We start from the raw sequence: 27,198 nt of genomic DNA on the forward strand, positions 1-27,198 counted from the left end.
GCCTCCTGTTTAACATCATTATTCTGATTTGTGTTGTAGCACTGGTTATGGGGAGTGTTTGCTTGATGAACCTTCATCAAGAACTTACACATTGCCTCAGCAGCTCCCTGGGCTGATTTATGACGTCAACAAACAATGTGAGTTAATTTTTGGACCCGGATCCCAAGTGTGCCCCTATATGGTAAGTGAAATTTCACACTTTATTTTTCCTGGTTTTGCCAGAGCAAAATAAGGTCTCCTGGGGTTGGATGAATGGCAGACTCACAATCCATCAACTTACTATCAAGCTTGTGAGTTAATGATAAATCCTAGGGGGGGTAATTTCATAAAGGATCATCTGTCTGATAAGGCATGTGGCACATAGTTAATGTTTTGATCTCTGCAATCATTTAAGCAGATGCAGTGTCGGCGACTTTGGTGTATCAACGTCGATGGTGCTCACAAGGGATGTCGAACCCAACACACACCTTGGGCTGATGGGACAGAATGTGAGCCTGGAAAGGTCTGTAATACCTTGTGGTTTGTATCTTGTGGCTCTGTTTCCTTGGGCTCAGACTGAGCATTGTCAATCAAAATCATCCTACCCTAATGCCAGCTGTGTGGGGCAGGGCTCTGACTGCAGTGGTGGAAACCCAAAGCAGCTCGATGAGTTTTAAGCCTGGTGGTGCCTGGGGCATCTCCAGCCCAGATAACATAAGTTAAGTCAGCTGCTTGGCATAACATTGTTTAAAGCAGATATTCCTTCTGGAGTGCTTATCTTTTTAAATTAATGCCCTTGAGTGAACTTTTGAGCAAAACTTTTGCAAAGCTTCCCTAAACTTTTGTTAGAAATTGCCTATATGATGTGAGCAATTAGTAATTCTGTGTAACGTAAACTTGTCAGCTGGCTTTTCATCTTGACAACTTCAGAGTAAAATATAGAATTGGTTGACATTTTCTGTATGGAACATTTTTAGCAGTAATTCATAGAAACTTTCCATTTCCATGTGCAATGTTAATTTCCAGCTAGCATTGTGGTTTCTAGGATAAGTGTTTAATTTTTAGTTGTTCGTATCTGCAGAAAAATAGTTGAGAGGATTTTTCTTTTATTGAGTTGCTGAAGCTTTTGAATAGAAATGCTAACTGGTTCTTACCATTCTCCATCTGTGTCTAGTAAAAATAGAGTGATGTTATTCTACATGGTATAGCTTAAAATTTTGCTTTTTTGCTCTTAAGATCAACATTAATAATAATGTTTTCTTTAGAAAGAGTCAAAGTTTTAAATCATAAGACTCTCAAATGTACTTTAATAAAAATTCTGGATGCTATTTTAAATATAGTTTTCCATACAGGCTGTGGAACTCTTTCGAAATTTATCTTTTGATGCATGTGTCTGAAAACTCAATTGTTCAATGACACTTGACTTATTTCCTTCAAGACAATGAGCATCATGTATCAATTTGCCTTCCTTTCTTAGGGAAAAGTGCAACTGCAGAGTTGTTTTTATGGTTGAGAATGTGCATTAGAGATGTAATTGGAATGTCTAATGTTTCTGTGTAATATCCCCATTTTGAGTGTAGGTATCTGCAGAATCCCTGTGACTTGAGACCTTGTGCTCTCGACTGCTCTGTTGGAGAGCTTGGGATCTGCTCACTGCTGAAAGATCAGCAATAACTTTGAAATTTTCTTGAAATTCTAAAAATCTGAGCTGCAGCAAACCTGCACTTACCCTTGGATATGACCAGAGTGATGTGCAAACAGCAGCAGCTGAGCAGATCAGCGCTCCCTCAGAGCTGCCCCTTGTCATGCAGTGTCCAGCTGCATGACTCTTAATAAAGAACATGTGAGCAAAAACATTTCAGGCCACAAATTTAGACATTCTGAAAAGTTTAGACAAAGTAGACGAGTGTGATCTGAACGTCTCAGCTGAGAGCAGATGGGGTCTTAAGAAAAGCTAATGCATCCACTCGTGTTCGGGCATTTAAATGTGTTCCCACAAAAGGGCTTTATGGAGTAATTTTTCTGTCCGTGTGTTCATCTAATTCAAGCTTTAAGTTTGCATCATCATAAACTCTGCCCTGCTTTGGTATTTACTTGGGCTTGTAAAATACTGAGGTGCAAGTCTGAAGTGCTTTTCCTTGCTATTTTGGTACTCTGCTGTGGCCAGGAACCCTGTCAAACTGATACTTGCTGACTAATGCCTCAAGTCTGCATGTTTAAAGCCCGTGCTGTATGGTTTGGCAGATGGAGAAAATACCATACTATTTTTTATGGAGATATCTTTGGAAGTAAGAGAGCCTGAATAACTAAAAAAAAGATCTAGCTAAAACTACTGAGATGTAGATTTAACCAGGCTCTAAATTTACTCTTAAATCAAAGGCATTAAAAAACATTGGAGTATTAATTTACACATATTTTTCATGTGAGGACACTGAATCTGATACTGCTAAATCAAGCCATAAGCCCAGCCTAGAGTCTGGCTTTGCTGGGTGATGTTTTTACCATGTTCCACAGAACCATCTCATTGTTGGGTGGAGATAAATCTCTGAAAGAAGATAAAGGGGTTGTAAATCTGGGCCACTCTCAGTTGTGGTTTTCAGGGCTGTTTAAAGAATGGAAATAGAAGAGCAGATGAGCAGTAATGATTTGTGCCTGGTGCCCTGTGGCAGCAGGTAGTGTGTCTGTTATGCATGCATGGAGCTGCACAGCCCCTGCTGCCCCCTGCTACTCCATTCAGCCAGCCAGCCCAAGGATAGGAGCTGGATTTGGAGAATTATCTGGAACTCCAGTGGCAAGACAAAGGAAAGGAAAGTCTGCTGTAATGTCTTCCATCCCTGCCAGTGCTCTGCAGCTCCACTGTGTGTCTAAGATGTTTTGAATTTGCTCCAGACAATCTGCCTTTTATTCTCTTCATTCTGTGAGCTGTAAGCTTATAGGAAAGAGAACCCTGGCAGGCTTTTTAGTCTTTCTGCTGTATCTCAACGTAGAAATTATTTTTAAAATACAAAAGGCACAAAGGTTGCACAGCCAGACTGTTCACAGTGTGGTTCCAAGAAGCACCATTGCGTTTTCATAAGATAATCTTGCCATTTATTTAAAACAGCTGCTCTTTTCCTCCACTTCACTTTATCATCAACTCCAAACCCCAAATTTTTAATAAAATCAATGGATGTAGATGACTTCCTGGTTAATACTCAACCATGGGATGGGAGACATATAGGTCATGTCACGGTCTGTTAGCTGTGTTCATTCCCTAGTTAGCTATTCAGTCATCTTCCCTGGGTCAGTGGTGCCATGTGTGACTCTGGTTAGATCTTTAGCTGTGAGCATCAACATGGCTGCAAGAAGTTCTCCACTGGGACAGCATTTTTGGATTGGTGTCATGTATTCCTGTTGTTTAATGATAGCTGTCAGACTTCTTTGGACCTGTATAGGGACCCCCAACCTTCAGGTTTTCAACCTCAAAATGCCAGGAGGAGTTGTGCATTGTAAAAGTTTGTCCTGAAGCAAAGAAACAGGCATTTCAGCTGATTTTATTGCTGTCCTTAACTGTAGCAGATGGGTTTTGCTCAGTTTTATCTGGGGAATCAGATCTTCAGATGAAAGCAAATCTAGGCCATTTTACAGCCTAGAGACCATGCTTGTCTCTGAGCAAACACCACATGCAGGACTCAAATTACAAGTTCTTCAGCTGTACTGCAAACCATGTCCATGGGGAAATGCACCTGACATCAGCTTTCTTCATCAGCAAAGCTATGTAACAAGTCAGCCTTCATGGGCAAAAGGTGTCCCATGTGCTGCAGAGCTGGTGTCCTGTGGGATGCACAGCCCCATGACAGCTTGATTCTGCTCTGTTTTCCTAGATAGTTTTATCCAGGGTGGTTCATAAGGCTGTCTAAAAAAGCAGGATGAGTTTATGGTGTGTCTTGATACAACCTTGTGCTGTTAGTGGAAGGGCTGGAAAAACACAGTGCACTGGCAAATTTTACTTTGTTCCCATACAGGTCATCATATCTGAACAGCACCTGGTGCACAGAAATACTGCAAGGGAATATTTTAATAATGTTCTCTACCTGTATTCTGTAGTCTGTAGCCTCTTCTAATCTGTGAGCAATCAGCAATGTTTGGGCTTCCCATAATTACAAAGATTGAGGCATCTGCATGTCTCTGGGTTTAAATTAACTGTAGCAAGCACTACAAGTTGACTGAGAGGGGACATTTTCCATCTACTCTGGTGGGGCCACAATGTGACTCTTCCCTAGACCTCACTTCTGCAGAAGTCTGTGCAGTCCGTCTAGTAAACATACCCCAAAGGACACCATTTATACCATGAAAACAGGGATGGGGGCTTGCCAAGGTAACTTAATCCAGGTTTCCAAACAAAAGAAAACAAGAGTCATAGCTGGAAAACAGAAGTGTACACCAGGTCTTGGCAAGTCCCATGTTATGTCTGAGTATAAAAAAAAAGCACTTGGGGTTGAGGAATTAATTTTTCTATTTTATTTGCCTTTTGGATTTTGAAGTTTTCTGCTTTGGGTAGCTGTGGGGACGTTTGAGTTTTCCCTGGTGTTTCTCCTCATTGCCTGTCTCCTCTCCTGACAGTTTCTGCAGCTCTCCAGGAAATCAGATAGAGCAGCTTTTTGAAAAGCCAGTGCCATAGGCTTGCTGTGCTGCTTAGCACCAGTAAACAGGGAATATTCAGTGCTTGCTGTTGTCCTCAATCTTCATCCCATAAATCATTCCACAGACTCAGCACCTTGCCTTCACTTTGCCATTTAAGGGTATGGAGAAAGAAAAATATGGGGGCGACAGACAAAAATATAAAGTAGTTCAGTTTTATTTGATCGCAAAATCATTGCGCGTGGCGGAGAAATAAGCGCGGCCGAGCCTTGCTGCCCAGGTCGGTCACTCATAACGCAAAGCAGCACAGTCCCACCTTTGCCGTGTCTCTCCTTCCCACGCAGCACTGCAGGTTTGGGATGTGCGTGCCCAAGGAGCGAGAGGCGCCGGTGACAGACGGAGCCTGGGGCACCTGGAGCCCCTTCGGGACCTGCTCGAGGACCTGCGGCGGCGGCATAAAGACGGCGATTCGGGAGTGCAACAGGCCCGAGTGAGTGCACAGAGGGGCACGTGGGGAAAAGCACTGTGGGCTGCCCAAATGGGCTGAAATCAGCTTTGGCCGTCCCCAGTCCTTGTGGGTGCCAAGGACAGGTGGCTCTGCCCTGGAGATGGGTGGCTTTGCCCAGCATGGGTGAGGCAGAATCGGGTTATTGGTGTGTGAGTGAAGCGCTCTAAAAAGGGATCCATTCAACAATGAGGAATAACAAGCTGATACCTCCATGGGTTTATTGCCTTCTGTTTTCCTGTGGAGGCACAGCTGGGGTCCCACTTCCAGAGGTGTTTTTCTTTCTTCAGTGCTGTGGTCCAGAAAGGAAGGAGCCTTCCCTTTTCACCATTTTGCCCCTGCTTCGGTTGCTTTTGCAGCTGTTCCTACAGGCCTTTATAATACAGTTTTCTACCGTTTTAGTCCTGCTTTGTCTGGTTTTGCAGCTTTTGGCTGTTTTTGCAGCTGATCCTTTATACAGTTACATTTCAGCTGGTGCAAACTAGCCAAACCTCAGCAGAAATCTGTGCCCCATTAAAAAGTGGCACTCAAAAATGTTTGCTATCATCCTGGAATGCCAAATCCTGCACCCTTTGAAATGGCAGGGAATTTTGCTGTGGGCTTCAAGGAGACAAATATGTAGTTGGTGCAATAGTAATAGCTTGAGCAACTGGTATTGAAAGCAGCCTGTTTATGTAAATTGTGAATTGTGCTGGTTTCTGTTTAACTGCCTTCTTGCAGAAGGGATGGGCAGGAGGTTTTCTGAGCTTTTATTTGGGACTGAGATACAGAGAGGAGTGGGGTCTGTGGGGCTGGTTGCACTGTGGGGTCTTAAAAAGATTCTTATTTCTCATCACTGGTGTTGGATGGTTTGTTGCCAAGGAAATTGCCACTAGGGATGTGCCAGTGATAGTTTCATCACTGCTAATGGGAGAAGGGAGAGCTTATACCTGTGACACTAGGGCTGTAGTAACAGGAGAGGCTGCTCAGCACAGCTGGGCAAGTGTCAAAAGTTGAGGCTGAGAGAGTAGGACACCAGCACGTTAATTAAAGCAACACTAAGAAAAACACAAGTGCAAAGTGTTCTCATCTGGCTGTGCTGAGTCAGCACACTCCATATGGTCTTTGGTAGCCACGGAAAGACAAAAACAAAGCAGCTTGCCAGCTTTGCTGCTGAAACTTTGGATGCTGTCAGCGAGATCTATTCCTGTTTTCTGGGAGGCATCTATTCAGACTGATAGCTTTTTGTGATAGAAAATCTCCTAAAGGCTTGCCAAGAGATTTGAAATTCCATCTTCCCTGATAGCTTGTGGTTTGTATCCTGCTCCTTCAGTTAGGTGTATTGCTTTGGCTGGGATTTGCAAAAGCACCTCAACACACTCGGCACCAAGCAGCCCGAGAAATCCTTGTGATTGTTAGTGGTTATTTTCCAGGCCCCCTTTCCTAAGTCTTGTGCTGGCACTGGTCTCTCTTTTCCAGCCCCTTCACCAGGAGGGAGAAGTCTGTCCTGGCACCATCTACAGAACTTTCTGCTGATTGTTGGTTTGTGCCTGTAATTTGACACCATGGTGTGAGCTCCCACCACCTGTGTCCCCATTATCATGGGGCTGCTAAAACGATGCAAATGGATGAGACCCCACTGGATACTTTCTTGCCTTTTTCCCCCTTCTCAAAGTACTTCAAAAAGAGACAGTTTCTCCTTTGTTGTAGAAGACATCAAACCCAACCCAGATACCTCGAGTAAGGTCTGAAATAATTCTCAAAAAATCTTTTCTATTCAAAGATGGTTTAGATTTCTAAAGTTTTTTCTGTGCATCATGATCTGGGGTGGGATCTTGCATCCAGTAAAAAATTGTGTTAAATCCGGCATTGAAAATTACATCCATTCTCTCCATGGTGCAGAAAGTAAGGCTGCAGCTCCTGCCCCTCTTTGTAGAATGCTCTGACATCTACATGGATGTGTATCCTGCAGGGATGCAGGAAGAGCTGTAAGCCTCTGGAATGGCAACAGACTGTTTTGACATACCCTGAAGGAATGTGTTTGCTAACTAGACCAGACCCTTCCCACTGAGATTGCCCACATGGGAATTTGAGCCTGGCTGGGGGACAAAGCTCATGGCTGCAGTGCATCATCAGAGGGTCTGTGGTGCAAGCCCTGGTTTTCAAAGAAAGACGTGTTGCAGAATTATGGGAAAGGACATATTTGATAAGATGTCAATACCAGAAGCCCTGCTTTCAGGAATGTCTTTTTGGATGTGGGGGTTATCTCTGGATGTGAGTCAGATCATATTTGTATTTTAGTCTATGACAGATGTATCCACCTGTGCTGAAAACTGCCTGAGCCTGACATGTAAACACATGTATAGATAACTGTGCTAGCCATCAACCAATTCCTGGTCCTGAGGCTTCCTGGAATGTGGGGAAGGATATCTCAAACTGATCTGTGCACACTGGAGTTTTACAGATTTTTCTGCAGTCACACATGAGCACAGGTACATGGGCAAATGTGCCCTGCAGTTAATTCTCCTGGGACTTCTCCTTGTGACAACCTCAGTGTCCCCAGGCAGAGCTGCTGCCCATGGGGGAGGTAGGTGCAAAGCACCCCCAAAACACCCCTACTTGGCAGGGTGTCTGTACCTGGTGCTCCTGGACTGCTTCATGCTGCCTCAAAATCTGCAAGTGAAAATACTCAGGGTGATGGATTAATTAAGCATCATGTACTTCAGACCTGTTGGGGTGGGAATGGGAATGAGACCACATCATTCCCTGAGCCTGAGAGTTTCTGGGTTGCTGGCAGAAGTGCATTGAGTCTGGGGTGTGTGCAAGAACTTGTCAGGGAAATGATACTGGACTGAAAGTGGGTCCATGCTGGCTGTTAATTGGTCAAATAAATGATTCAGAGAGAAGGGAAATGGAAGCAAAACAAGGAGGTTGCTATGCATGTACTGGTTTTCCTTCTGTCTCTGTGATACATTGTTGATGATCCATAAAAATATTACAGAGAATGAAGTATTCTGTATTTCTTCATGACACTGAAAATTGATGTTATATGAGGGTGACTTATTTTTCAGGGTCAGCTCTTTCTGCCCCTCAGATTCTGTGAGAAGCAATGCTGGTTAAAAACAATCTCAAACTGTGTTTGAGGGGAGTTTGGAGCTGTTTTTAAGTGTCAGAAGTGTGACTGTGCTTCGGCCCCCAGCACTGTCTGCAAGAGATTTGCTGCCAGGGTTACAAAGGTGACAGTTTGCAACATGGTGGCAAGGTTGAGCATCCTTCAGTTTGTGTTATGTCCATGTGTCAATGTTATTTCAGTGTCAGGGGTCGTGTCTAGAGAAGAAAAAACTAAATAGTAACTTGGAATTTTTGGATTTTATCAGACATACCTTTAAAAAAAAAAAAGCTCCTGCATGTTTCTCCATATTCTCCTTAACTAAATAGTTAAGAGTTTCATTTTAGTTAAATTGATTTATATTGGAAGCAATGTTGTTGCCATAAAAAGGTTGTAATTGCAATTGTTTTAAAAAGAAGTGCCCTCTTAAAGGATCGTATAACTCAGAGGCTTTGTCAAACTGCAACAGTCCTGCAGAGCTATAGATGCTTTTGCAGTGAAAATGATGAATCCTGTTAATTCCCCCATGAATGACTCAGACTTACCCAGGTCTGGAGTGTGCTGCTGCCATGATTAAGACGTTTCCTGGTGTGTTGTGTAGTAAGGTGGTTGAGATGTCCCTTTGTAGCTAGAGGTAGCTCATGTGCATGCATGGGAATAGTCCATGGGATGGGCTCTGGTCTTGGGAAACCCTCAGCAATTGCCATTGTGCCTGCAAGGCAAGGAGGAGTTTGGGCTGTGTCTGCCCGGGCTGCTGTGCTGGAAGAGCCCTGGAGCTGTCCCAAGGGTAATCAAGGAAATTCTTTGAGGCTGTTTGTCATAACAAGGTGGACAACAGACTAAATCAGTGAAAACCAGGTTTAGATTTACTCCTCACTAGGAACTATAAAGGTGTAAAATCAGTCTGTAATCAGGAATCTGCAGTGGGCACTGTGCAGTTGCTTGGGCTTTTTATCACTGGTACTTGCTTAATTGCAAACACCAGAAGCCTTTGTAAGTGACAGGCATTTCACTTCCAGGTGACATGTGAGACCTGCCTGAGAGCAGGTAGAGCTGGTGTTTGTAGCTATTGCTCTGGGCTGTGCCTGAGGACAAATCATACCCCGTGGCATTTAGGATAGGACTAGAGGGGTCTGCATCACAGCAGGGAGGATACTAACTAACAGGAGAAATCTTACATGTATAACTGGTGGTGCTCAGCATCTCACCTGCAGATGCTCAGGGAGGCAACTCCTGCCAAACCTGTGAGCATCCCTAGTGTGGTGCTGATGGGGTGGTGGGAAGTCTGCCTGCCTTTCCCAGTTTTGCAGGCAATCTTCTGGCAAGGGCAAACTGTTCTGTGCTTCTGCCTCTCATTTGTTTCACAGGAACTCTGCTACTTGAGTCACAATGAATTTTCTAGCATAAGAGTGAAGAATTGTTATTTGTGGGAGAAAAGGCACTGCTGGGCCTCCTGTGGTGGAGATGCAGAGATGCTAAAAAATTCTGTTCATCTGCAGGAGCTTGTTGACTCACTGTGTGTAGAGACCATTGTGCATGTGCAGGGGGGTGCTGTCCCTTTTGTTAGAGGTGTTGACTGCATGCAACGTGGAGATCTCATGGTGAGCATCTCTGTTCTGAGGGCAGTGGTGGTTCCCATTTATCGTTTATTCATCTGCATCTTGAAGGGTTCTCCAAGTGTGCAAACCTTGTGTGTGTTCCTTCCCAACCGAGCCCCAAGGGAAGGAGCATTTTGCCAGCCTCCCTAGAGCACTGATGGGCACCTGGTCCCCAGGCAAGACAGAGCTGATCTTGAAGCACAGCCCTGGAAAGCAGGAGTTGTGGGTGCCAGGATGTTGAAGCCTGGCAAGTCGCCCTTCTCATTGCACTTCTTGCTAGTGCAAGCACTCGTTTTTCAGGAGATAGGTAGAAGATGTAGGTTTGGTTATTTTGGTGTGCAGCTCATTCTTGCTCCACTGCTGGCAGCAGATGGAATGGGAGAGGCTCTTTCAGTCCCCAGAGTGATGTTCTCTGGAAAAGGCTTACATCTACACATGAGAAAAATAGTTTTATGACTACAGCCCTGAATCTGTGAGTCAGGAAATTTAAAATGATAGCTTCTCCTAGGCTTATCCACTGGGTTTTATGTGGCTTGGATGGGATGGGATCTCTCTTCCCAGTTTATACCAGTGTGATCCTGCTATAAAATGGGAGTAAGTTATTTATTGGCTGTCTTTGATGCTTTCTGGAATATATGGAGGTAAAGTTGTTTCAAAGTGCTTGGCATTACATTTCTAACATTTGGGGCTAGAAATCGTGAAGGACTAAGTGCTGCCTGACCTTTCAGCCTCTGCAGGGAAGGAAGCCTTTTCTCCTGTAATGTTTAGTTATTTGCAACCCACTAGATCAAAGGCAAATTGTCAGCCACAAAATCCATGGGACGGATGGGGTTGTAAGGAGACATGGGCTCGAGTGGGATCCCTCAGTGTGAAAACAAATCCTCAAAAGGAGGATTTGGGGAAGAAGATGTTGCTCTTCCTTTCTGATTTCTCTCATTACCATGGCATCCATCAGAAAGCAAATACTCTTTTTTTCATCCCTTTTTATTGTATATGAAGTTGGGTTTTTTTGTTAGACACCAACATAGCATGTCCTGCTTGTCAACCTGGGATGTTAATTAAAGATATGGACAAAGACAAAGCCCACAAGATGCTGTTGCAAATCCTGACTGTACTGAACAGGTTGCAGAATTGCAATTCCACCTCATTTCCAGCCTGGTGTTGTCTCTGCAGACCCAAAAACGGTGGGAAATACTGCGTGGGACGTCGCATGAAGTTTAAATCCTGCAACACAGAACCGTGCTCAAAGCTGAAGAAGGATTTCCGGGATGAGCAGTGTGCAGAATTCGATGGGAAGCACTTCAACATCAACGGGCTGCCCACGAACGTGCGCTGGGTTCCCAAATACAGCGGCAGTAAGTGGCTGGGGGGAACGCAGCTCCTGCCTCCTGGATTGCTGCCTAGGGGTGAGGGTGTTCAGATAACGTGCTCCCGGTGTCCCTCCCTCCCCCGCAGTCCTGATGAAGGATCGCTGCAAGCTGTTCTGCCGGGTGGCGGGGAGCACAGCCTACTACCAGCTGCGGGACCGCGTCATCGACGGGACGCCCTGCGGCCCCGACACCGACGACATCTGCGTGCAGGGCCTCTGCCGGGTAATCGCTGTCCCTCCCCTTCACCACACACGGCCGTGGCACTTGGGTAGGGCACTTCTGCACCGTGCTCCTGGCAGTTGTTGGCATGTTCTCTTCGCTCAGAGGATGCCAGCGGCATCTGCAGGCTCTGTAAGCCCCAAATGGTCTGAAACTTGTGCCAACCTCCAGATTTGCTGAAGAGCCACACATGGAGTCATAGGATCATTTAGGTTGGAAAACACCTTTGAGATCAAGTCCAGCCATTAACCCAGCTCTGCCAAGTCCACCACTAAACCATGTCCCCAAGTGCCATATCTACATGTCTTCTAATATGTAGATATGTGACTCCCACCACTGCCCTGAGCAGCCTGTTCCAGTGTTTGACAACCTTTTTGGTGAAGAATTATTTCCTAACATCCAATCTAAACCTCCCCTATTGAACGTGAGGCTTTTTTCTCTTGTCCTGTTGCTTGTTGCCTGTGAAAAGAGCCTGACCCTCACCTAGCTAAAACTTCCTTTCAGGTAGTTGTAGAGAGTGAGAAAGTCTCTCCCAAGTCTTTTTTTTCTCCCCAGTCCTCTCAGATACTCCTCATCTTACTCTAGACTATTCACCAGCTCTTCTTGGGACACACTGAAGTGGAAGATGTTTGTACACCTGCCCTAAGTTACTGAGGGCTGTGGAGTCTCAGCCTAAATCCCAGTGTTGCTTCCTTCTGTGCTTTGCCTCAGTTCTTCCTGATCAGACCCCAGAGCCCTACATTTCCATTCACAATTGTTCTTTGCACTTTTCTCTATGGGAACAATTGATGCAAGAATTTTTTTCTAGTGAGGGCATTACCTGGTCCAAACAGTTGTTCTGATTATTGCTTTGTAAAAAAGCCTTTTGTTGTAAAACCTTGTGGCATGGCCACACTGTAAATCAGTGGAAAAATGTGGGGAAGCAGACCAGTTTATCTCACGGCAGCCTTTTGCATACAGGGCTTTTGTGTGCCTTAATTAGGAGATTTGTCAGTGTTGTTCTAGTCTGTATTTGCTCAATCTATTTTTTTCAATTTTTCTCTTAAAGCAAGCTGGATGTGATCATGTGCTGAATTCAAAAGCAAGAAGAGATAAATGTGGTGTTTGTGGTGGGGATAATTCTTCATGCAAAACTGTTGCAGGCACATTTAACACGGTGCATTATGGTAAGAATCTGTTGCTAAAAACTTTATAGTGAAAAATGTGGGCCTATAAAAGCCATTATGACACTTAATCTACAAAAACACTGATGTAAAACACAAAATCCTTCTAGCTATAGTATATTCCATTTTATAACTACTTATGCTATCCCTAAATGAAAAGTATCAGCTTGTGTAACATGAGGTAACTTAACTCATTTCCCTTCCCCTGTAGAAAACAAATCAAATGCTTGTGTAATAGCCTTGACTTTCTGTTAAATCTTTCCTAGGGTATAACATTGTGGTTCGCATCCCAGCTGGTGCCACTAATATTGATGTGCGTCAGCACAGTTACTCAGGGAAACCAGAGGATGACAACTACCTGGGTGAGTTGTACTCCTTATCTCACTCCAGAAATCTGCTTGGTTGTCTGGTTGTGGTGATATATCTACTGGCAGCTTTCCACTAGGGAGGTTGAAGAACTCATTTAAGGGAGATGTTTTCTTGGTGAGAATTTTTCTATGTCTGCCAAACATTAAGCCTTATCTTGTTCCTTTTTTTTTTTTCGTTCATGCCATCCTAAATGCAAAGTTTGGGAGGTTCACCGATTATAAGAAATATTCCCTTAGAATGTGTCTAGGGCTGTGAAGGACTGTTGAGCCTGGGTGGGAGCTGAGGGACAAAGCTGGGAACTAAACAGGATTCTGAGCTCTGCTGGAGTCTCAGTGCAGCTTTATCTCTGCTGTCATCATGCTTTGGCTGGTGCCATGTCCTGAAAGATGTTTGTGCAAACACATACAAAGAGAAATTATTTCTTATTTTTCTGAGAATAATAATTCTGATTTCACTTAGAGTGAGGCCTTCTTGTCCCTGCCTGATAGTGACATATAACTGTAAAGAAGTACCCTGCACCAAAGATGTTGGTTTGATTTAAACCTAACAGTAACTTGGCCTTTGGCTGTTGGACTTTCATAGTCACTGTTTTCTCTTATCTGTGGCTGTGTCTTTAGAGGCAGAGGAAAATGATTGTAGTGCTGTGTTAGACCACTCTACTACATGCACATATATGCTGTTAGCATGGCCATGAGTGTCCTTTCCACCATGATCACTAACTCATCCCATAGATAGTTCTGTTTCGGTTCAGTAGCAGAGACAATACAAATAAACATCTCAGCTGATGTTACACTTGCCATTTGAAGGCTGATTTTGACATTAAGTCCTGTTTGGGGTGTCTCAGAGTCTCTGGTCTTCCTCTTTTGCACACCTTGTGCCTTGCACCACCAGCTGTGTTCCAGTAGCAGAGGGTCCTGTACTTAAATCTTTGAATCCTGGACCCTTCATTGAGGCAAAAAATTGAGGTGATGCAGCATGAGTGAACATCAGCACCAAAAAAATGTCACTGAGGTCTCAGAGTTTTCTGTCATGGAGGAGGAAGCCAAATTTTATTTTTCCTCTTTCCTGGAAAAAACAGTCTTCCCTATGTTGTGCCTATTCAAACTGGTTCACCCCAGAATGAGCCCCAAACTTCTCAGCTCTTCTTGGAGGGCCTTTAATCTTCTTGGGAAACAATGAAGTCAAATCTTCTTTAATGTTGCTTTAATATTGCTGGGAAAGCATCTCTTCACATTAGGCCTGACTGGAAGCAAATGAGAAGTGTGCATGTGTCCACTTACTTTGCAGCTCACTGAGTGTGAAATCTTGGGCCCTCGGTTACTGTGAACCTTGTAGTTGCTTAACAATTTAGGAGGAATTTGATGTTGTCATCAAGTCCAAGATGTACCTACTGTTGTAGGAGATACAGTAAAAGAGAAGGAATCCTTTAATGAGTTTTACTACTGCCTAATAATCTTGAGACCTCCAAAGTGTGAAACTTGGTTGAGTGTAGCCTCTGCTTGTGAAGTTTTCTTCATCTATGTTTGCTACTGAGCAGTGTTTTGGTTCATTATCTCTCCTCATTTGATGGAAAAAACCTTCCCTTTGGTGTTTTGGTGTTTAGATTTTTCAGTACAGGGGCTTTTTAGTAATGTAACTGTGATGGGTGAAATGGTGGGGAAACTAACTTAGGAAATTAGCTACATAATCGCATTAGTGTGAAGTTGTGCAGCAGACTGCTGTTTTCAGGAAACTGTTCCTTTTATAAAGCATTTAGGCTTTAAGCCTCCAGTGCTCTCACATACCTTAAGATTTGGAATAATAAAAATTATGGGGGGGAGGAGGGAGAGAGAAACAAATGGGGAGATACTGACTCCCTGTAATTATATACTAGAAAATTATGTTTAACTAATTGGGGTGCATACATTTACCCTAAGAACACACCTGGAAAACACCAGGGAAGCCACCCTATCCACACAGCTAATGAAAAGGTTTGGGCAGGATTATTTCTGTGGTATTTCTGTGGGGATACAGCCTATATGTGCTCTTTGCAGCAGCCAGCCCAGAATGCCTTTTGGATATCTCTGCATTGAGTTATGGATGAACTGTTTAGCAACAACCTCAGGAATTCAGCCTTCATTTTTAGGAGGCTTTCCAGTGGAAAAAGGAGAAAGCACAATGTCTGCAAGAGCTCTGCTGCTCACTTTACATCCTTTCTGTTTGAGAGTGCCAGTGGGCTTTTCCCCCACCCCCAAGGGAAAGGAGCACTGAGAGCACATGACCCACGTTGTTGTGTACGTATGAGTTAATTCTGCCTCTTTAGTTCTTGTTTTTTGCACCTATGCAGCCTTATCTAACAGTCAAGGAGACTTTATATTAAATGGAGACTTTGTCGTCAGTATGTTTAAAAGGGAAATCAAAGTTGGGAATGCTGTGATCGAATACAGCGGCTCCGATAATACTATTGAAAGGATTAATTCCACAGATCGGATTGAGCAAGAAATAACACTTCAGGTGAAGTATATGTTGTGTGTATGGACAAGTCTGCTCAGCATTGTTGGACTGAAAACAGTGGGCAGTGATACCTGTTGGTTTACTCTGCTTCGTTTTTCTTCCTGTCAGGTTTTATCAGTGGGAAATTTGTACAATCCTGATGTTCGTTACACATTCAATATTCCTATTGAGGACAAGCCTCAGCAGTTCTACTGGAATGAGCATGGCCCATGGCAGCCTTGCAGTAAGCTCTGCCAAGGTGGGTGTTTGGAAAAGCTTCGTTTTGTCCTGGATTCCTTTGGGGTCTGGGCATGGCTGTCAAATTCCCTCTGATTTCTTCAAGATTCTCACCCTGTGGTAATGAGAGTTTCCCTAGTCTGCAGTGGAGGGTAACAGCCTACAAGGTGCTTCTGGGTTTCTTGAGGTTCTTGAGGGTGCCTTACAGCCCCTCCCAGCCAGGTGAGCATCACAACCTGGTTTGCAGGTGAGGAAGCTGAAGCACAGAAAAGGTCATGAGGCATTTCCTAAGGCTACAAAATGCACCAGTGTCTGGTGGCGTCCAATCATTGCCAGTGCCCACCCTGCTAAATACTCACTCAGAGCCCATCCTTGTGGAGGTACTGCAGCTCTCTGCCTGTGTGCATCCCATCTGTGATAAACCCCTTCTGCTCCACTCAGTCTTAAACCCCCTCCCTGTTTCTGACAGGGGTAGAAAAGCACACCTAAACATCTCTTAAATACAGCTGTGAAAGATGTAAGAGAAATAAGTGCATTGATCACTTTGCTGCATGACTCAAGCCAAGTGCTGTTTTTCTCTGTGCAGGAGAACGAAAAAGGAAGCCTGTGTGTAAGAGAGAGTCAGATCAGCTCACGGTGTCAGACCAGCGATGCGATCGAATTCCCCCGCCTGAGCCCACCACCGAGCCTTGTAACACAGAGTGTGAACTAAGGTGCACTGTGCTCAGCCACGTATATAAATAACATTGTGTACTTATTATTTACTCCTCTTTCGCTTCTCACCATTATTCCCTTTCTCACCAGCCTGTATTAGATTTTGAAAAAGAAAAGGATTGGTAGTTGCTTCTTTGTCAACCAAGAAGGATTGTCATCCACCAGTGGTGTTTTGACAGGCACTTTTCAATGTTTTTACATTTCTCTTGCTGGATTCAATTAGGGCTAACTATAACAAAAATTCTCTAATGTTGAAAAATCTCCCTGTGCGATACAGGGCCTGAAATATGCATCTCCATGGATCAGAGAATGCTCAGGATCATTCTACATACATCCTGCAAAGAGGGGAAAAACATATTCTTAAAGCAAAAACGTAGCTAAGGCTTGGATTTATCACTGTTTATTTAAAGCAAAGAATAGGCTTAAGTGTAGAATGGGTTCGAGGCTGTCCCCAGACAATTCCTGGCAAGCTGGAATTGATGGAGCACAGCCTAAATCATCACAACCCATTTTCCTTTAAAAAGCAGTCTGTTTTGCTTTCTGAGACTTAAATATGGTGGCATTAAGCAGCCGCTGGTGAAGCAATTCAGATGGCCGAGTTTCCCGAGGGGTTTCTCCAGCCCTGTTAAACCGGGGCTGTGCGGGGCCGGGTTGTCGCGGTAACAGCTGTTGCCATTGCAACAGGTTGGAAACTTGAGAAGGGCAAAGCAGGAGTCTGAAAAGCATGCAGGGATGTGAGGCTCCCACCAGTCAGAAGCTATTGATTCCAAATCCCCTTGATCTTACTTTTCTTTGGGCTGTGATAGTTTGCTCTCCTCGCTCGGGAATGGTCTCTGTGCTCCCGGTACAGGCACAGGCAGCATCCCGAGGGTCTCCAGGACCCCCAGAGGATGTCACTGCCTCTTCCCCCAGAAGTCACCCCTGCCAGATGTGAGACACAATGGGCTCCTGCTGGCTTCAGGGTCTCCAGGATCCTCCCTGGATCAGGCCTCGTGTCCAGCATCTCTTTCCAGAGCTAGGCTGATGTGAAGCAAGGATGTGTCCCCAGGTGGGTCCTTGGGGAGCCTCCAGCACCATCCTTGTCCTTCTCACAGAGGAGGCAGCAGGGTAGAAATCTGTCTGTCAAGAGAGAACACTTCTAATCCCTGCTGACACAGCTAGGGCTTGAGTGTCTTATAGAAAGTAATTTGCTTGTCCTTTGGAAAGCTGAAACTGCTTTGTGGGTGTCCTGCAATGTGGAACACCTCTCAAGCCAGTGCCGATCATTTTCTGGTGCTGTATTTTGTAGCTTTTAGTTTCTAGTGGCTAAGGTGATAGGTGAGGGGAACACGGGATAGAAAGCTTTCAGAAGCTTTCAGAGCACTGTTCCTTCATTGGCCATGAACGCCCCTTGCCACCTTGGCTGGTCCCACAGGGTTACATGTGGCCCTGCTGTCTTTCCTTTGCTTAAGAGAGACTTGCTGACAGCTCCTTCTCTCCAAGCAACAATGCCAGGGTAATTTTAAGTCCCAAAACCCTAAGAAGTGTGACCCAGAACCAAAGCTTCCTATTCAAGAGCATATATGCCTTATTTCTGTATTTCTGTCAAACACCCTTGAGCACACTCCCTGCAGGGCCAGGGCTGACGTGTGCTGTCCTCGGCACAGGTGGCACATCGCGAGGAAGAGCGAGTGCACGGCGCAGTGCGGGCTGGGCTACCGCACCCTGGAGATCTACTGCTCCAAGTACAGCCGGCTGGAGGGCAAGATTGAGAAGGTGGACGATCGCTTCTGCAGCAGCCAGGCCAAGCCCAGCACGAGGGAGAAGTGCACTGGGGACTGTAACGTGGGAGGATGGCGGTACTCGGCCTGGACTGAGGTAAGGGATGCTCCGTGGCACGGCAAATGCTGCTCCTTGCACAGGAGTACATTGGGCTGTTTAGGTCCCTAACAGAATATATGTAAAATATGGCCACGGTGGTTCTGCTTTCATTGCTTCCTCTGGCGGACACTCTAATCTGAATCAGCCTGGTACTCCTTACCTCCCACTGCAATTAATCTACACTTTAAGTATGAGTTTTCATTACATGAAGCTCTGCTAGCTGGCTTCTGCCGACAAAGCTGTCACCACTGCCAGGAGCTGGGGAGGACATGTTGCCACAATCAGAGGACTTCTGAAATTTGTTTCCTTTACACGTCTTAGCTTTTGCATGAACAAGAAAATTCCTGAATGCAGGCACCGAGAGATTGACGAGCCTGGGGATTTCCAGGGAGGGCACAGTGAAGGGAGGCTGGCTGGTCAGAGAAAGTTAATCTCTCTTAAAATGAGAACAAGCAGCAGCCATTTAAGAGAACTGAAAGGCAACACTTGTAAAAGTAATAATGGAGTTATAACCTGAAAAGAATTTATGAAACGCATTGCCACGACATTTTATTAAGCTTAGCAAGATTAGCTTTTTAAAGGAATACATAAAGTAAAAGCCTGTTAGCTGAAGTATAAATTTTAGTTCCGGAGGTTTCCTGCAGTCACTCCACAGTGACTGCAGAGAGGGAGGAGGCACTAGCAGTAGAGTGGCACGGAATACTGACTGGGTGTGTGTCCCTGACAGTGCTCCAAGAGCTGCGGCGGGGGCACGCGGCGGCGCCGAGCCATGTGTGTCAACACCTACAACGACGTCCTGGACGACAGCAAGTGCAGCCAGCAGGAGAAGCTGACGGTGCAGCGCTGCAGTGACTTCTCATGCCCACAGTGGAAAACTGGTGACTGGTCCGAGGTAGGTGCTGGTCACCAGGGTGGGCTCACCCTGCTGCTCCTCCACCCTGAGGGGCTGGTGTCTGCAAAGAAGTGTTTCCATCCCTGCTCGTCTGTCAGGATTTGTTTGTGCCTCCTGCAGAAGGTGGCAAGCCTGTGCACAAGGAGGCTTCAGACGGGCAGCAAAGTCATTGGCCTTGTTACCACTGGTCAAGTGGCCACTTTCCTCCCTGCAAAGCCACAGGGAGTTAATGTCTCTCCAATCCTGCAGTAATTTCTTCCCTGCTTTTCAGTAGTTCTGCTGTACATTTGGGAAGAAAAATATCTTCTGCCCTCATTTTCCCTTGAGATTGTCCTCAAGAGCCCTGGCAGCTCTGGCTGTCACTGGAGGGCAGGATTGCACCCTGCTGATGTTTTCCTCAGCCTCTCTCTGCTGTTTATTACCTCTTCCACTGCTGCTGGTGTTTTTTGCAATGCAACAAATCTTTATAGGTTTGTCTCTGCAGCAGGACTGGGGATGCTAGAGAGAAGTCTTCAAAGCGTGCTCATCATCATTGTAGCCAAATTTCTCTTGTTTCTGTGAATCGTGTTCTTTTAGGGCATAATGAAAGCAATTAAATGGGAACAGGGACTGTTCTCTACCAAACGTGTCTTCTGATTGAAGCCACACCAGGACAGTGGAAGAGGCATTCACAGCCTGAAGAAGGCAAGACCCTTAAAATGCACACTCAGAACAAGTTTTTTAGAGGCACCCTGCTGTGCACAGCTAAAACTCCACAGGGCAGTGCTGTGCCTTTGCCCCATGTCTCACAGCTGCTGGAAGTCAAGAGCCTTTGTGGTCTCACTTTGTCCATGCTCTGCTCTCCATGTTCCAGCCCCTTCTCTAGACCAGCTCCTGAGAGCAATCTTCTTGTTGACAAGACACTCCCCTCTCTTCTGGGACATGTTGATGTTAACTAAAGAGCTGCACTTCAGCACCAGGCTTTTTTAAGCCGTGCTTGCAGTAGGTGTCCAGGTTTATTTTGCAGTGCCAGGGCAGGTGCTGAGCTGGCAGTGCATCCCTGGCACCACCTGAACTTACACTTTTCTCTTCACAGTGCTTGGTCACCTGTGGAAAAGGGCACAAGCACCGCCAGACATGGTGCCAGTTTGGAGAAGATCGATTGAACGACAGGTTTTGTGACCCCAAGACGAAGCCAGAGTCGGTGCAGATGTGCCAGCAGCAGGAGTGTGCCTCGTGGCAAGTGGGGCCGTGGGGCCAGGTACCACACAGCCCCACAGGGCTCCTGGCTGGGGGGACCTGGATCAGGGTGGCTGGGGCTGGGCGCTGTTCTTTCATCCAAATTCAGCAGTATAACTGTGTTAATTGATTTGCAGCCCTCTGTTTGCTTGGGTTCAGTGGATAGGCAGCAATAACAGTACCTGCCCTTTGTGCTAAATTTAATCTCTGTCATACTAAATTGGCAAAAAAGGGGTTTCCAAGGTTACGCTCCTAAATCCATATTTAGGCACATAAATACATGGCCTAATTTTCAGAGAAAAGCTGTGCACGTTGAATAACTTTTGTTGCTTTTAATGTTTTCCAGTTTCTGGGTTAGTGAGGGGTTTTTTTTCTGTTAAAATGCAAGTTACTCATTCCTCCCAGAGTGTTCTGGCATCTGCTTTTTCACAAAGCTGTTAGTTCTTAACTTAAAAAAACAAACCCAGACCAGTTGACCCAGTCATACAGATTTCCCATCAGTAAAATTATTCATTAGCTGCTCATACTACCATGGGGCTGAACAACCAGTTTTAAAGAAGGATATCATGCAGGTTCTACCAGACTCTCATTCTAATGTGTGCAGCAGAGTAAATCATTTCAGTGCTCACACCTTCCTTCCCAAAGAAGCAAGTGAAGCGTGCAAGGCACTGGTGGCTGCAGCGAGTTAAAACTTTGACCTAATTTAAAGCTGAAATGCATGAAGTGGAGAGAAACCAGAAGGGAAACTGTCTTTTAGTTTTTGCTGTTCTTGCTATGTGCCTAAACGGTGGTTGGGCTGATTAATACTTTCTGACCAAAGCACCTACTCAGACCCAGTGCTGTTTTCTCCCATCTGTCTTCTCCCAGTGCACTGTGACTTGTGGCCAAGGCTACCAGATGAGAGCAGTGAAGTGTGTTGTGGGCACCTACATGTCAGTGGTGGATGATAATGAGTGTAATGCTGCAACCAGGCCTACGGATACCCAGGTAAATCCTGCTGTCTTGTCTCTGTCTTTTCCCAGTGTGTGTATAGAGGTATCCAGGCTACAGGTTCAGGAGACACCTTGCTGCAGCAAAGCTTTGTCCTGAATGCCAGCCTTGCAGAGCACTGCCTGGGGCTGCTCATGGTTCTTGCAAAGATGCAGCACAGCACTCGTCTTTGGTAGAAATGGGACAGATAAACTGTGTCCACGGAGTTCCCATCCAGATCCTCTCCGTGTGGTTCACCTTACACTCTGAAGCACCAGATTGCCAGAAAGGCAACAGACAACCTATGGAGGGTATCAGGACTTTGTGTGTGAAGATTAATTACCTTTGCTTATGGTTTATATCCATGGAGCTCTAGTCATGCAATGGGATGTGAGGGTGTGTTCAGATGCAGCACTAAAGCTGGACTCTTAAGAGCTCATGAACTAAAGAAGCTGCAGTGGATGAATATGGGATAACAAAAGACCATAAGGTTGAAACAACCTTTATTTACTGCCCTCAGAGGTTCAGGTCTTGACACAGCAGACACCTCCTTTGGCTTGCATGGAGTCAAGGATGCCTGGCTGCAGTCTGGGCTCATGTGGCTGCAGGACTGTTGCTGTTGCCCCTCACCACAAATGATGGTGAGAGGCTGTAATTTCTTGTCTGCTGCATGTGACAGTTTAATGTTTGTGACAGCTACAGTTCCAGACACGTCCTCCCTGGCCAGATAAATTGAGAAATGTTGCACCCTTTGCAAATTTGCTGAGGAGGCTTTCCATGCTGTGTACTTGGAGGCAAACATGTAAATTCCTATTTCAAGCAGAGGATATGTCCAAGGTGTCTGGTGGAGCTGAATAAAACAGAACATTACCATCTATCTGTCATCTAAGAGAGTTGTAGTGCTCATGCCCAGCCCAGCTTCAGTGTTGCATGAACTCACAGAGTTTAACTAAGGCCACAGCATTTGGGAAAGAGTTGTTTTTCCCATGTATGGAGACCACTTGCACTACAGTCAAGGGGTAACAAACCCACCTATCATCAGCCATCATTTGGCATGCATGCCTCCAGCATAAGTGAAATCACAGCAAAACGGAAATCGAGTTTGCCATTTGTCAGAAGCTGCTCTCCCCCTCAGAGGGACAGTCACTATTAATTTCCTTTTTGGCAAGGACTACTCAATGGAGTAAAGTCATGAATGTTCATAGTTTCTGTCACCAGACCTCCCAGGAGGTCCAGATAGGACATGAGCCCTCCTGTGAGGCACTGTACAAAGACTGAGCAGAATGACATGTCTGTCCCCAAAACTTCCCATTGCTTGGTGTGTGGTGGAGATCAGCACATGGATACAGGTGGTCTGGTGAGCTGCAGGGAATCAAAGGGCTGCAGCATAACCTTTATTGTGTGGGCTGCAGGTCTCATGCTGAAGGAAGAGAGCTTTGAAGGGAGATAAAGTTGCTGTTTTGCAGATGTGTGTTCATGCCAGAACCCTTAATGAACTTTCATCTTTTGCCTCAAAAACATCTGGTTTTAATGCATGGAGATGGTACATGGTTATGGGGATCCCTATTGTAGAGTACCTAATAAGTCAAACGTCCACATAGGGTACTGCATATGAAGCCCCCAGGATATTGATACCAAGTTTTGCTGATTCACCGAGAGGATGCAGGGAGGAAGCCTGCCTCCACAACGTGTGCAGGTCAAGAGTTTCAAGATGTTGTGTGTTCTTCATAATTACATTGAAGAGGAGGTGGTTTAATCAAAACATCTGCAAATTCTTTATTTCCTGCTTTTCCCCCATGTATTTCCTGTACAGGACTGTGAAATAGCTGTATGTCCTTCCCATCCAAATAGTCCCGAAGCCAAGAGAGTCATATCAGGCATTCACAGGACACAGTGGAGATTTGGATCCTGGACACCGGTAGGCACACATCATAATACTTTCAAGATTATTTTACAGAAGATAATGTGATATTTTTAAGTGCATATGCCCAACTTTTCATTACCAAGTCCTTGCAATGTATGTCAGGCAGCTTCCTAGTGGAGTGCTCTTTGCTCTTCCCTAGTGCTCTGCAACGTGTGGGAAGGGAACCCGGATGAGATACGTCAGCTGCCGGGATGATCAGGGCTCTGTGGCCGATGAGTCAGCTTGTTTCCACCTTCCAAAGCCATCAGCCACAGAAGTGTGCACCGTGACACCGTGCGGGCAGTGGAAAGCCTTGGAGTGGAGCTCTGTAAGCATCACGCTGTCTCTTGCAAGAGACCTCATTGCTGGAAATGTGCTTCATTAATCTGTCGAGCTTGCCCTTTTATAAGTGAGGTTACTTGGGTTTTCTGCTGTTCATTATTAGCAAGAGCTGATTTTCAAAACTGGAAATGTGACTGTGTCTCCTTTTCCCACTGTAACGCAGTGCTCGGTGACTTGTGGTCAAGGTAAGGCAACGCGACAAGTGATCTGCGTCAATTACAGTGACCAGCTGGTGGAGAGGAGCGAGTGTGACCCAGACGACCTCCCTGCCACCGAGCAAGACTGCTCCATGTCTCCTTGTCATCCAAACAGCCATGACTACGGCAGGCCCATCTCCCCTTTCCTCTATCCGGATCATCGCCTCAAACCGCACCCTGGGGGCAGCCCGAACCGAAACCGTGCACACATACCAGGAGGCAATCAGTGGAGGATTGGCCCCTGGGGTGCTGTAAGTGCCATGATTCTCTTATTCCTGGGTTTTGTTCGGTTTTGTTTCTTTCCCAAGCTAATCCAGTCTTTCCTTAAAGTAAGCACAAAGGGAAAAGAAAGGAACCTTTCCCTCCACTGCTCTCTGCTCACACAAGCAGGTGTTGCAGAATGGCTCAGGCATCACTTGTCAGCCTCTCATACCTCATATCTCCAAAGTGGTCTAGGCAGAAAGCTGACAGCATCATTTTCCATGAGGCAAAGACCAGTTTCTGCTTCTTGGCTGTCTCCTGGGACAATTACAGCTGTGCAGAGTTGTTGCCAAAGCACAGCAGAGCCTGGATGCCAGCTCCTCTCACTGCAAACAGTATGCAACGCTTTATCGTGGAAGTCTCTAAAGGGAATTAAGCACAAATGGGATGTCAAACACTGCAGCAGGGATTACTCACCTGCTTAAAACTAGGCAGGCATTTACTTTCTTTGCTTAGTCAGCACTTAAGTCATTGCACTGCTATTAGCAATAGCTGGGTTTTGAACTTTAATAATGCCTGTTAGCTGTATTAAACTGCTAGCAGTGCATTCCCACGGTGCAAGGTGCTGGGAATGCAAACTTATTCCTGGACTCAATGAAGCCATGGGCAATTGTGTCTTCCAGTGCTCTAGCACGTGTGCAGGGGGGTTCCAGCGGCGGGTTGTGGTGTGCCAGGATGAAAATGGATACACTGCAAATAACTGCGACGAGAAAAGCAAACCCATGGAGCAGAGATCCTGCGAATCGGGGCCCTGCCCTCAGTGGGTCTATGGCAACTGGGGAGAGGTGAGTGCACCATCCATCTGGGCTCCCTGCCCGGGGCAAGACTTTCATTAGCAGGTGGCTGAAAAATGGGAGAAGAGAGGGGTATTGTGCTGACATTTATTAGAAAGATTGGAGCTTGAAGGGCAGCCTCTGATAAATGAGTGAAGCTGAGCAATTGCTGAGTGGTGGTTTCGTTTCCATTTGTCATGGGAAGACTTTCTTCCCAGGCAAAAGTAAGTTCTACAAAAATGAAGATTTTTTTTTTATGAGAAACCTAGTTTAACTGAAGCCCTATTTTTTTTTTTAATAAAAGCACTGCTCCCTTTTGAAAATTAATCTGAGATGAGCAATTGGAGATGTAATCCTCCACTATCACGTTGAGTCGGGCAATATCATGGTGGAGCAGCATGAACAGCTTTAGGGGGAGAGAAGCTGAAGCAGCTGAAGGTCCATCTCAGGCTCACAAGGGGGGATTTGTCTGGAGTGGGTTAGTTGGGAACAGAAACTACCATAGGTTTTTTGAGGTGCTAGTGCTTCAGGCAACAAGTGAGCAATATTTTTGCTGTCCCAACGGTGATTGCTCTGTCCTCTGCTGACTTGCAGTGCACGAAGCCATGTGGAGCAGGGACAAGGACACGGCTGGTGGTGTGCCAGCGCCCTAATGGAGAAAGGTTCACGGATCTGAGCTGTGAAATCCTTGACAAGCCACCAGACAGAGAGCAGTGCAATGTGCAGGACTGTCCTAGAGATGCTGCCTGGAGTGCTGGTCCTTGGAGCTCGGTACGACCATAAACTCTTTCTCTTTGTGAACTGTTTTGTAGATATCCCCTAACAACATTTAATTTGCTTCAAACCAAGGTGCTAATGCTGCTTCATGTCTTAAAACTGCACTTACAGAGGATTATTTACAATATATTCAAAATAACACCTTTTCAGGAAGGGCTTACATTAGGGGAGCTTGAGTCCTTTAATTTAAAAGGCACTTTCTGCTAAATAGCCACCTTTGTCCATTTTATTACACTGTGCAAGTGCTGTGCATTATGAATCTTGGTTCTGACTAAGTTTTTGCATATTTAAACCTGGATTTAAACCTGGGAATTAAGCAGTACATTTCCATTGAAGTTAAATTGTTCTGCTCTCTAATGGTAATACTGCACTGGGTACCTACTGTGTTCTCTACCAAAAGCAAGATAAGTGCTAAATGGCATCAGTTCCCAGGCATGTATAAGAGTGTATAGATGTGTGTGATGTCCCTGCCTGCACACACAGAGACCTACTTAGAAACATGTGTGCATTCACACTTGTGCTCTATTTTTGTTCCTGTGTATATAATAAGACTGTGATGTACAGTGCAAAAGCACCTGTAAGCTATTCTCATGCACCTCTCTGGTTCTGGAGAGTGATTGTCTAGCTTAATCTCCAGCTGCTGCTCTATCACTAAACCAGCAAATGATCAGCAAGGTGCTGGGAGGCAAAAACCCTGGGAGTTTGCCCATAACAAAATAGTATTTGGAGCAAAGGTGTCTTACACTGCTCCCTTGCTGCTGGAGGAGTCTGCTACAGAGATGCTCTTGTGAGGACAGAGCAGCCCTGAACCACAGGGTTGGGGTGCTATTTTGAGTGCCACACCTTTGCAATTCTCCCTGCCCAGAGCAGCAACCTCTGCTCTGATCCTGCACCAAAGCAAGTACCACCTGAGGTGCTTCTGGAGCCCTGGAAAACCACGGACCTGTCCATTCTGGAGTGGCCTTCAAACAGATGTCAACCTTCATTGTGTATTTTGTTATAAAAGCATTTGAAGACTTTTTTTAAAAAAAAATCTGATTCAAAAGCACTTTATAGGAAAAGAAAAAAGAGGCCTGTTTTTTTAATGTATTGGAGTTCCTTAATTGTCATAGTTTGGAAAGTCATCTTGCCAAAACCTGCTGTCCTTCTGTGGGTGCTTTCAGTAAAAATCTTCAATATTTTTATCATACCTCAGTGAGTTCTGCAATAGCCATAAAACTTCTGGACTGGTGTGTATCCGGTGCTTCACCAGTACAAGAGACAGTGCTATGAAATATTTCATTTGAGGTGCTAATGTACCCCTTGTCCATCAACCTGGCTGGTGCTAAGGACGAGCGAGGTGAGGTGAGCAGAGGTAGCAGTGTGTGTGCTGGCTGCCCCACAGGATTTGCCAGCTGGGAGGTGCTGCCAACCTTGGTTTTTACCTGTGCTGGACCATTTGCACGAGCCAAAGGTGTGGACAGAGTTGTGTTTCATTCTGGTGCCACTCAGCCTCTTGGTGGCTGTTCAGGAGCAGGCTCCAGGGCTGCACCTCTTTCTCAGTGTTGGAAACACAGGGTGCAGTCCTCTAGTCTGATGGTTTTCTTTTCACCCAGGAAAAGTTCCCTTGGCTCCACTCTGTTGTATTAGTCTCAGTGGGTTGTCCTTGCTCTCCTGGGAGCAGGTGGGACAC

At 45.5% G+C, this 27,198-nt stretch overlaps 1 protein-coding gene across 4 annotated transcripts in view; it reads left to right on the plus strand.

Moving 5' to 3' along the window:
* ADAMTS9 (ADAM metallopeptidase with thrombospondin type 1 motif 9) overlaps positions 1 to 27,198 on the plus strand; it is a 79,460-nt gene that overhangs the window by 19,606 nt on the left and 32,656 nt on the right. For 3 of the 4 annotated variants that reach the window (XR_015806013.1, XM_014873123.2, XM_088171294.1), the window contains 19 exons: positions 40 to 181; positions 395 to 502; positions 4,944 to 5,089; positions 10,964 to 11,145; positions 11,246 to 11,382; positions 12,428 to 12,545; positions 12,809 to 12,904; positions 15,238 to 15,404; positions 15,513 to 15,642; positions 16,207 to 16,333; positions 17,981 to 18,191; positions 18,922 to 19,086; positions 20,162 to 20,326; positions 21,172 to 21,291; positions 23,087 to 23,191; positions 23,337 to 23,504; positions 23,682 to 23,966; positions 24,600 to 24,761; positions 25,344 to 25,520. Coding sequence is in view for 3 of the 4 variants with exons in the window: in XM_014873123.2 (XP_014728609.1) it covers positions 40 to 181; positions 395 to 502; positions 4,944 to 5,089; positions 10,964 to 11,145; positions 11,246 to 11,382; positions 12,428 to 12,545; positions 12,809 to 12,904; positions 15,238 to 15,404; positions 15,513 to 15,642; positions 16,207 to 16,333; positions 17,981 to 18,191; positions 18,922 to 19,086; positions 20,162 to 20,326; positions 21,172 to 21,291; positions 23,087 to 23,191; positions 23,337 to 23,504; positions 23,682 to 23,966; positions 24,600 to 24,761; positions 25,344 to 25,520 (2,911 nt within the window). In the remaining variant the exon portion in view is untranslated. The remainder of the gene's footprint in view (positions 1 to 39; positions 182 to 394; positions 503 to 4,943; positions 5,090 to 10,963; positions 11,146 to 11,245; positions 11,383 to 12,427; positions 12,546 to 12,808; positions 12,905 to 15,237; positions 15,405 to 15,512; positions 15,643 to 16,206; positions 16,334 to 17,980; positions 18,192 to 18,921; positions 19,087 to 20,161; positions 20,327 to 21,171; positions 21,292 to 23,086; positions 23,192 to 23,336; positions 23,505 to 23,681; positions 23,967 to 24,599; positions 24,762 to 25,343; positions 25,521 to 27,198) is intronic. The other variant, XM_014873130.2, reaches the window with a different exon arrangement.

Source organism: Sturnus vulgaris, chromosome 11 (genome assembly GCF_052056855.1).
Source record: "Sturnus vulgaris isolate bStuVul1 chromosome 11, bStuVul1.hap1, whole genome shotgun sequence".
NCBI lineage: Eukaryota > Metazoa > Chordata > Aves > Passeriformes > Sturnidae > Sturnus > Sturnus vulgaris.